Genomic DNA, 11,017 nt, shown 5'->3' with positions numbered 1-11,017 from the left:
GGCATGTGAACGGAACAAAAAAAATCTCTGCCTCTCCCGTAACCGAGAGTAGAGTAAGCATGAAATGTTTACAGGCCTAATGTCATCTCGGTGGACACCCGCACCGTACAGGAAGGGAGGAACGCCACCACCCGTTCAGCGCGATGCCTTGCCATTTGAACGCAAGGTTTTTAAGCATGAAATGCTTTTAGCTCCCGTTGTCGGCAGTGTGGTGACGTCACGCCGAGACCGAGCGGCATCATCCGGGAACTGAATTCCAGTTATCCGGGCACTGAATTCCAGTTATCCGGGCACTGAAATCCACTCATCCGGGCACTGAAATCCACTCATCCGGGCACTGAAATCCAGTTATCCGGGCACTGAAATCCACTCATCCGGGCACTGAAATCCACTCATCCGGGCACTGAAATCCACTCATCCGGGCACTGAAATCCACTCATCCGGGCACTGAATTCCAGTCATCCGGGCTCTGAAACGAGAACATCCGGGCACCGTACGAGACTTAACGAGATTCAACGAGACTCTCTAAGCCCTCCTACGCGACCGGCATGCAAGCGCCGGTTGGTCTCCAAATGAGACAAAAAATAACTGCTGCCAGTGCCTTCTCAATGTTTATCAAGATATCAGTGGAGCTGTGGGTTTGATAATGCACGGAATTATAATTTCCGATTTCTAATAACGCGTGCAAAAAGCACATAAATGCCACGTTACACTTCGTTGTCATACGTGATCCGGGGGAGTAGCGCTGCGTTCAAAGGGCAAGGCATCGCGCCGAACGGGTGGTGGCGTTCCTCCCTTCCTTTACGGTGCGGCTCGGGTGTGGCAGATAATTACTGCGCCATTTCCTTTCCTCAAAAAACCTTGCGTTCAAATGGCAAGGCATCGCGCTGAACGGGTGGTGGCGTTCCTCCCTTCCTGTACGGTGCGGTTCGGGTGTCCACCGAGATGACATTAGGCCCGTAAACATTTCATGCTTACTCTACTCTCGGTTACGGGAGGCGCAGAGATTTTTTTCAGGAAAGGAAATGGCGCAGTAATTCTCTGCCATCTCGGTGGACACCCGAACCACACTGTAATGGAAGGGAGGAACGCCACCACCGGTTCGGCGCGATGCCTTGCCCTTTGAACGCAGCGCTTCTCCCCCGGGCCCCTGTGCGCCTGCGCGGCTTTGCTTCGATGCGCGAAGCCCCTAAGAGATCACCTATGATAACGAAGTTTATCGTGGCATTTATGTGCTTTTTGCACGCGTTATTAGAAATCGGAAATTATAATTCCGTGCATTATCAAACGCACAGCGACTGATATCTTGATAAACATTGAGAAGGCACTGGCAGCAGTTATTTTTTGTGACTCCTTTGGAGACCAACCGGTGCTTGCATGCCGGTCGCGTAGGAGGGCTTAGAGAGTCTCGTTAAATCTCGTTAAGTCTCGTACAGGTGCCCGGATGCCGTTACGCTGCCCGTCGAGCCAGCGGATCATCGAGCTTTTCCTGTCCAGGCGGGCCCCCGGATCCAGCGTCCCGGAGGTCCTGCCTGCCGTCCTGCTGCCCGGCGCCGCGCTCCTGCCGTGGTGACCCGGGCCCCGTCGCGATGGAGAGACCCTGCCCTGCAGTGCGCCCCACAAAGGCGCAATGCTTTTTGTTTACTGTGCCGGAACCTGTTCCGGCCGATCGCCTCATCGACCTGCTCGAGGAGGTGCTCGGAGCCGGGGGGCTGACATATTTGCAGCACCTTGGTGGTTTACGTTTCCTGGCGGCCGTGGCTTCCATGGCGCAGGCAGCGAAAATGGTGGCGTTGGGCTCGCTGCTCATCGCCGGAAAGGAGGTGCCACTGGAGCAGATGGGGGTTCCAGTGGTGCACGTGACGGTTTTCCGTCTCCCCCCGTGCGTCAGCGACGAGGACCTCGCCGCGGCGTTCCAACCGTACGGGAAGGTGCGCGCCATCACCGAGGTCGCCTTCCAGTCCAGGAACCGCATCGGGAACGGGACACGCCTGGTGAAGCTCGAGATGACCCGGGCTCCGCCGAACTTCCTGACGGTGGCCGGTGTTCGAGCCATGATTGAATACCGAGGCATGAAACGCGTCTGTTCCCGGTGCGGCGCCGAGGGCCACTTCGGCGCTACGTGTAAGGCGGTGCGCTGCGGCCGGTGCGGCGCGTACGGACACATCGGCGCCAACTGCAAGCCGGTATGCAAGAGGTGCGGAGGCGACCACCCGTCCTCCGACTGCGTTGTGCCGCGGTCCTACGCGGCTGCTGCGGCAGCCAGACCTTCCCAGGAGCCTGGTGTGCAACCCGGGCCGAAGGCGACACCTGAGGGGGCTGGCGCCGGTTCGAGCGGCGCGGCACAGGAGGCGGCGGCGAGCCCTCTCGAGTGGGCTGACGTGCGGGACGACGCCGCGACCAAGCCCGATGACGACCAGGCGGGCACGGAGACGGCGGGCACCTCGTCCGGCCAATCCGCGACGGAGCTGTCCACGGGCAACTCTGACGTCGCGGAATCGACCTCGTCCGAGTCTGACGACTCGCAGAGCGAGTCCTATTTTGTGGAACCTCCGAGTTTGGAGGTTTCGCTGCTTGACGCGCCCACGGCGGCGCAGCACGAGGGCACGGGCACGGACACCACGTCGCCTGGCTCGCCCTCCCCCAGTGACACCCTGCACACACCCGTGAAGGACGCCCCGAGCAGCGACGGCTCAAGCGAGTCGCGACCGAAGCCGCCGCACATCCCGGTCGCCCTTCCGCCGCAGGGCCCGTGCGCAGCTAAGTTGGTGCGGGGGGCGCGCAAGGCTCTCGAGCTCGACGACCCCAAGCGCCAGCTCTCCTCGTCGTCGGACGGCGGCGCGACCTGCTCTTCGGCCACCCAGGCGCCGAAGAAGAAACCGAGGACGGCAGACGACGACGGCGACGGCGTCCACATGGACGTCGAGGGAAACGAATAGCCTCCGCCATGGCGCCGCCTCGCCGGACTTCAGGCCCTATCGGGCCTTTTCGTCCTCCCCTCCCTGCTCGGCGGCCGCCCGAGCGCCGTTCTTTCGACGCTCTACGGCGCCGTTATCTTTTCGGCGCGCTGGCTCCGTCGGCGCGTTTGGCGAACGATGGACGGTGTTTGTGCGGTGGAGTATGTTGGTGCGTGTGTGACTGTGTGTTGCTGCCGCAGCCGCGCGCATCGGCCGGACCTTTCCACCGCGCAACCATTAGCACCGCTTGGCATCGTCGTCCCGCCACCGCGGGGCCGCCAGCCATGACGCCAGCAGGGACCCGGGACGCCTCCCAAGCGCCTCGACGCCCCCCCAGCGCCGGTGTATCAACGCACTCGCAGACTCTATCCGCAGAACTGTACTGTGAGTCCGTCAGCGTTTTGTTATGTTTACTTGTTTCGTTGTTTATTTTTGTTACATTGCTTCCTTTATTTTCATGAGGGCTGTTTTTCGTTTCGCCTCCTTTAACGCGCAGGGTTTTCGCTCTCCCGATAAGCAACGGGAGGTGCTTCACCTTGCGCGTTCGTACCAAATTGATGTTTTGTTTTTGCAGGAGTGTAATTTTCGCACCCCTGCAGACGTTATTTCTTTCCGTTCACGCTTTCATGTCGATGCTTTCTTTTCCTTGACGGACTCACGGTCTTGCGGTGTGGGAGTTGTTTTCCTCACGCCGGCTTTACGCGCAGGTGCGCATTGTACCTTTGGTTACGATGGTCGAGTACTGGTGGTGGACATTTTCCTCGACGGGCGGAGGACTCGCTTTGTAAACCTATACGCGCCCGTCACGCGATCTCTGACAGGCGATTTTTTCCGCTCTCTTACATCCCACCTGCTTGAATCCGTGTCATATGTCCTGCTGGGGGATTTTAATTGCGTCCTAGACTCGTGGCGTGACATTCAGGGCCCCGGTCAAGGTGCATCCAATTATTACGCCAAAGAGCTAGGCAAACTGGTTCGCCAGCTGCACCTTACGGACGCGTGGGTCGAACTGCACGGGAACCTTTTCGTGGCCACACGTGCTAGGGGCCGTAGCGCCAGTCGAATCGACCGGGTGTACCTACCTCCAGCCCTCGTGCCGCAACTAATATCCTGCGAGGTAGTGCCATTTCCACCAGGCGCCCGAGCACTCAGCGACCACTTACCTGTCGCGGTATCCTTGAGGTGCGCTTCGGGTCGAATTGCGACCTTCTCTACTTGGAGAATGGACGTCTCACTCTTGGTGGACGACCAGAGCATTCGCGACATCCGTGCAGATTTGGTGGACTCTGTTGCCCTCTTTGAGTTCAGTCCCTTGATTTGGGACGCCCTGAAAACACGATGGCGAGAAGTTCTCATTCGGGCTGGCAGAGCAAAGCACGCGCGGAAGACTGCGGCGCTCAACGACGTGCTACGCCGCATGCGTATCGTGAAGCAAGGGGGTGAGCTCACCTTTGCGATACGAGAGTACCTGGACACTCTTCGCGTACGGTACCACCGCATCCTGGAAGAGGGGTCCCAGGCCTCCTGTACCGCAGCGAATCTCCGCATGCCGTCGCAGGAACGCGCTGACCTCTTCACGCGAACAGCTGCCGCCACAAGAGCGACCGACCGGCCCGTATTGGAAGCGTAACTATGCCAGATGGCACGATTTCCGAGCAGGTCCAAGACATCGAGCACGTCTTCCGTGATCACTTTGCCCATCTCTTTGCGTCGCAAGGCCTGTGCGAGTGGGATGGGTTTGACGCTGCTGTAGACGCCTTTTGCGCCGCCCTTCCCCACGCGCCCGACGACGCGGAATCGGCTCTTTGCGCTCGCGCTACGCGGGAGGAGGTCTACGCAGTCTTAAGCGGCATGAATCGCGCCTCCGCACCCGGACCAGATGGGCTAGTCTCCGGGTTTTACTACACCTTCTTTGATGTGCTCGGGGACTTCCTCACGCATTTGGTGAACGCTTTCCTCGAGGAAGGAGATAAGCCACCGTCTTTCGGTGCGGGCCGAATCGTGTTGATACCAAAGCAGGGAACGACGTCGTCATGTCCGGCGGCGTGGCGGCCGATAACCCTGCTCAATACTGACTACAAACTGGTCGCCTCGATTCTCGTCGCTCGCTTGCGTCTTCTTTTGCCAAACCTCGTTAGCCCCTTCCAGGCTTGCGCTGTTCCTGGCCGTTCGGTCTTTGCGTCGCTCACGCTCACGCGCGATGTGTTCGCATACGCACACGCGAAAGGGACTAGCGGGGTTTTTGTTTCCTTAGACCAAGCTAAGGACTTTGATAGAGTAGAGCATCGCTACTTATACTCCGTTTTGCGGTGCTTTGGGCTGCCTGCCAGCTTCATTGAGCGCATCAAATCGTTGTACTCGGGCCTCACGGCCGAACTCTTGGTGAACGGGTCAGTCACCGCTCCTTTCCCCGTAACACGTGGCGTGCGCCAGGGATGCCCTCTTTCTCCAGCTCTGTTCGTCCTGTCTTTGGACCCCCTCCTGCGCAGCGTCGCCTCCAACGAACGCATCCTCGGCTTTCCATTGACAGGACAGGAAACAATCGTCGTCTCGGCCTATGCCGACGATATTTCAATCTTCGTCCGAGACGCCCGGAGTTTTGAGGCCTTCCTGGCCGTATTTACTACTTACGCGGCGCTGTCTGGTGCCGAGCTCAACGCCAGCAAGAGCAGGGGGCTTCGTTTTGGGACCTTCAGCGATCCCCTCCCGGTGCCCATTCCTTTCGTGGACGGGGTCCGAGTACTAGGAGTCCTTTTTGAGCACAGCGGTGTGTCGTCCCGGACATGGGATGAAGTTGTTGCGCGCACGACGAGCGCGCTAAGGATGGCAGCGCAGTTCGGCCTCTCCATGGAGGCCAGGGTGAGCGTCATCAAGGGCCACGCGTGCGCCTTTGCCCACTATGTGGCCCGCGTAGCAGTGATGCCGCGTCGTACGGCGGGTCGGCTCGCGTCCCTTGTGGGCGCCTTTGTCTGGGACGGTGGCACGGCGCATGTCGCTCGACGCCTTTGCCAGCTGCCGCCTTCTAGAGGAGGACTCGGGCTGCCCTGTGAAGCCACCATGGCGCGTGCGCTCAGCGCCAAGCTCGTAACCACGCTGGTGGAGAGTGACGCATACCTTGGGCGTTCGCTCATGTTTTATTGGATGAGCACAGTGCGGCGCTTCTTCACCACTGAGCGCCATATAGGTCCACAGGCCGAGAGGCCTCTGCGCTTCTATAGAACGGCTGCTGGTTTTAAGCAGTATGTTTGTACTGACTTGCCAGGAGTCGACCTGACTGAGACGCCCGCGTCTCGGCTGAGCGAGATGATCGCGTGCGTGCGCCTTGGCGCCGACGACCAGCGGCGCACCGCGGTACGCAAGTGGCGCACGTGGTGCATAAGTCGTCTCCCTCCGCAGGTTCGCGACTTTGAGTGGAGGAGGAGATGGAGAGTCCTCCCCACGCGTGAACGCCTCTTATCATGGGGCCTTGTGCCCAACGCCCAGTGCGCGCAATGTGGAGCGCGAGAGACAGCGCGACACACTTTCTTTGAGTGCCGTGTTGCCCGGATAATGTGGTGGCAGGTGTATCGGATGTTTTCAGTTCGTGCCGGGCCAGGTATCCGGCAACCACGGGATTATTTTGGCAAACTAGTGTTTATGTCCGCTATGTTTGTGTTGTGGCGTCGCCGCTGTCTGGCCGAAGCCCGGCGTCAACCGGCGACGGCTATGTACCCCGCGTTGCAGAGCCTGCGTCTCCTCATCTGGCAATACCTGTCTGAAAGGCTTGCAGCGGATGGGGAGGCGCGGTTTCTGCGACGGTGGCACACACGCTTCTTTGTCGTGCACGAAGGTCGGCTGGTTATGCCGGCGCTGCGATATTAGCCGGGCCGACGCCCCCCCCCCCCCCCCCTCTCTTTACCGACTATGCTGGTTTGTTCGAGGATGGTGGTGTATAATTTTGAAAGGGCCAATCAACCTGAGAAAGATCCTTGCCCCCCCCCCCCCGTGCGTCGTTGCTACGGGAGGCTGATTCTTCTTTGTCCAGTGTACGTTCTATGCACTATAGGCTGTAATTTGTGATATGTACGGTGTGTTTAAATAAGGTCATGGTGTTTCTGGGTGGCCACCCACTTTGTATACATTTGTTTTGCCCTCAGTCATGAGTGTGTTTCCAATGTTTGTTTGTTTGTACTGTTGAATAAACTTCCCTTTTATTCAGAGCCCGGATGACTGGAATTCAGTGCCCGGATGAGTGGATTTCAGTGCCCGGATGAGTGGATTTCAGTGCCCGGATGATGGCTCTCGGTCTCGGCGTGACGTCACCACACTGCCGACAACGGGGGCTAAAAGCATTTCATGCTTAAAAATTAAGGACACAAGTTCCACCCTAAGGCTATGGTGCGATTTAAATGCCACGGAGGGCAGCTGACTCACTATCCGATGGGCAGGTTGTGATGACTTGGTGCAAGATCACGTGACCTTGTGGCCCACCTGCCGCCTAGGTTGCTCTGTGGGCACCACCTGCCAGAGCCAGGCTCGTGATTTTTCGCTCACAGCGCCGGCAACGCCGACACCTGATGTTCTGGGCAACGGGGCCTTAACTCTCGCGTTAGATTAAAAATCTCTGCCTCTCCCGTAAACGAGAGTAGAGTAAGCATGAAATGTTTACGGGCCTAATGTCATCTCGGTGGACACCCGAACCGCACCGTACAGGAAGGGAGGAACGCCACCACCCGTTCAGCGCGAGGCCTTGCCATTTGAACGCAAGGTTTTTTGAGGAAAGGAAATGGCGCAGTAATTCTCTGCCATCTCGGTGGACACCCGAACCGCACCGTAATGGAAGGGAGGAACGCCACCACCCGTTCGGCGCGATGCCTTGCCCTTTGAACGCAGCGCTTCTCCCCCGGATCACGTATGACAACGAAGTGTAACGTGGCATTTATGTGCTTTTTGCGCGCGTTATTAGAAATCGGAAATTATAATTCCGTGCATTATCAAACCCACAGCTCCACTGATATCTTGATAAACATTGAGAAGGCACTGGCAGCAGTTATTTTTTGTCTCGTTTGGAGACCAACCGGCGCTTGCATGCCGGTCGCGTAGGAGGGCTTAGAGAGTCTCGTTAAATCTCGTTAAGTCTCGTACGGTGCCCGGATGTTCTCGTTTCAGAGCCCGGATGACTGGAATTCAGTGCCCGGATGAGTGGATTTCAGTGCCCGGATAACTGGAATTCAGTGCCCGGATAACTGGAATTCAGTTCCCGGATGAGTGGATTTCAGTGCCCGGATGAGTGGATTTCAGTGCCCGGATGATGGCTCTCGGTCTCGGCGTGACGTCACCACACTGCCGACAACGGGAGCTAAAAGCATTTCATGCTTAAAACTGCCTCAAAGTGCACTAACGTAGCGGAGCATATACTGGCCTTTTTGCCTTTCGCCTCTACCTAAATGCGGTCGTCGCGGCCGGATTTCTCACACGTCCTTGCGATTACTAGCCTAATACCGCATCCATTAACACCATTAAAGTTTCAAGGCAAAAAATAGAAGCGGACCAACGTCAGGAATATCCGCGACAATACGCCATCTGCTGTAATGCCTCGCTGCTTCGTCACGCAGTGTTTCACCACTGCTGCGACGGCGCGGGGGAGACAGGAACAGCCCCGCGAGTGGGCACGCGGGGCTCCCAAGACCGCACGAGAAAACACACACAAAACATAAGTTCGACATCACGAACATCAGTCTCGTTCAGCCATCTGTTGTGATGTCTTGTTGCCATGCAGCACCAGTCTGCCCCTCCCTGCACATATCATATTTCCGTGCAGTGCACGATATCTGCCCGATTATTCTTGTATAAAATTCGTTTCAGGGCTCCTTTTTTAGGCGTTACATGTTCTTAAAGCGCACAGCAGTGATGTCCACCTCCTGTCTCAGGCATATTCTTGTTTCTCGGCGAGCGAATAGCGACAAGGCTGAAATAAGATGCCTTGTATTGTGTGTACTTCGTGACTACTTCAATGCCTGCGATCAACTGCTTAGCCACACTGTGATCACCGCATTAGAAAATACTGTGCTGTTAAGCGACGATACACAGGGGTAACCAGCTTTGGTGCCTCAGTGGTCATCGTGCTCGAGGTGCGGGTTCGATACCGACCATGACGGTGCATTTCGATGGAGACGAAATGTTAGAAGTTTATGTACTGTGCCATATCTGTGCACGTTAAAGAAACCCCGGTGGTCTGAACTATCCAGAGCCCTGCACTACGGCGTCCCTCGTAGCTTGAGAAAAAAAATTAGCTGTGGTTTAGATGTGGTTAAACCTGGAGTGACGTGATAGATACAGCTGGTCGAGTGGAACTCGCTCAGTCGAATTGCAAAGCCAATCTTTCGCCGCGCCGTTTCGAAGGGCGTTCCTTCTTAATCTTCTTCTCTGGACGTGGATTCACTCACCCCCCCCCCCCTCTCCACTCCACCCCCACTCGGTTTCGCCGGTGCGCCGCGCTACCGGTAGCTGCTCCGCGGAACGTGACCAGCCAGGGTGGCCACGGCACCACCACGCTGAAGGCTCGAAATGCTAGCGTAATGGAGGCGCTCTACGCGCACTAGCTGCGTGATCTGACGTCACTTCGCGGATGCGCACAACTGACGAGGCGGGAGCCGTCTACTCCGCCGTCGGCGCAGAGGCGAGGTGCGCGGCTCGCACACCATCTGTAGGCTATGACGTCACTCCGCGCATGCGCACAGGCGGCGGGGCGGTGGTGCCACGGCTCAGCGCGCAGCCACGCTGACCTCGCGAATCAACTGGCATAGTGTAGCTATCGCTACAAAATACAGAGCTAGCACATAAAAGGTGCAAGCGATTCTTCTATGAAAAAAAAGAAATGACCGCGCCTTGTTATATTACCGCGATGTCCACATTGAACAATGTATATTAAGGCGAAAGCCTTTAATGTCTCATAGCTATAAGCAGCAGTTGTCGACAGAGAATGTCACGCTTTTCAGTTGGTCGAAACGGTCGTGACGTCACAGTGCGCAAATTTCAAACGGGGCCAATTGTACTTTGGCTAGTAACCATGCAACCAATTGAAGGGACCATATAGTGATGCTCCAAGTAAGTGGGACTGAGCTTAGTTAATTGCTTAATTACCCAATTAGACATATTAATTCTCTAGACAGGCCATATAAATAAATAAAACCTAGTAAGAAATTGGTCGAGCTCGGGAATCGAACCCCGGTCTTCGGAGTGCGAGACGAGCATGCTATCCACTCCGCCATGCCAGCTCGATGGTTTGGAATGAACAAAGGCACGTCTAGTGAATACGGTGTCTTCGCTCACTTCCATCCTCCTCCCTTCCCTTCCGGCGAGGTTTAGGTGTCCACCTAGATATCAGAGAGAAATACATTTCCTTTCCTCAAAAACCAATTTACCGACGAGCGAGGCGTAGAACCGAATGGGCGATGGCGTTCTATGGACTCCCTGGCAGCGTTGCAAGACGCTCTCGCGTTCCACTCTTAGAGGCGAAGCTTAACATCTTAACCACACATCAGTGACCACACTTTAGGTCAAAAAAGTGCACCCCCCTCCTGAATGTTGACGGCTGTCCACCGAAATATGTGAGACAGTTACTGCGTAATTTTCTTCCCTCAAATACAATTTTCATTTTCTTCATTACGGGCCATCTTCGTCTTTCTTCTTTCCCTCCCACTTCGTCCGTTCCTCTACGGTGCGGTTCAGGTGTCCACCGAGATGACAGAGATTTACTGCGCCATTTTCTTTCCTCAAAAACCGTTGCGTTGAAACGGCAAGGCATCGCGCCAAAACGGGTGCTGGCGTTCCGTGGACTCCCTGGCAGCGCTACAACACGCTTTCGCGTTCCACTCCTAAATGCGAAGCTTAAGCTTAAGCTTAATTAGCAGTTAATTAATATCCAGGCATTAATCAGTAATTAACCAATAATTAGTGATTTGTCATCACTTAGTAATTAGTACTCAATTACATGTGACGCCACCAGTGCCACAGAAGCACTGAAAGTGGTGCGGAAAATGCTTTCGCCTCTACGCACTTCAGACAAAGTGCCCCCTGAA

General features: G+C 56.3%; 1 protein-coding gene across 1 annotated transcript; it reads left to right on the top strand.

The window, feature by feature from the left end:
* Positions 1–1,441: 1,441 nt before the first annotated feature.
* On the top strand, positions 1,442–3,947 carry LOC149345036 (uncharacterized). Its single transcript, XM_089546424.1, has one exon. The coding sequence runs from the start codon at positions 1,590–1,592 to the stop codon at positions 2,937–2,939; it is 1,350 nt and encodes a 449-aa protein (XP_089402550.1). The 5' UTR covers positions 1,442–1,589; the 3' UTR covers positions 2,940–3,947.
* The last annotated feature ends 7,070 nt before the right edge of the window (positions 3,948–11,017 follow it).

This window comes from Amblyomma mixtum, chromosome 5 (genome assembly GCF_055824585.1).
Source record: "Amblyomma mixtum isolate Tamu chromosome 5, ASM5582458v1, whole genome shotgun sequence".
Classification (NCBI taxonomy): domain Eukaryota; kingdom Metazoa; phylum Arthropoda; class Arachnida; order Ixodida; family Ixodidae; genus Amblyomma; species Amblyomma mixtum.
Note: the sequence above shows the minus strand (reverse complement) of the source record. Positions and strands in the feature narration are given on the sequence as shown.

What these genes read in the sequence shown, in the direction of transcription:
- LOC149345036 (XM_089546424.1), top strand. Translation starts at nt 1,590, where the DNA reads ATGGAGAGACCCTGCCCTGCAGTGCGCCCCACAAAGGCGCAATGCTTT.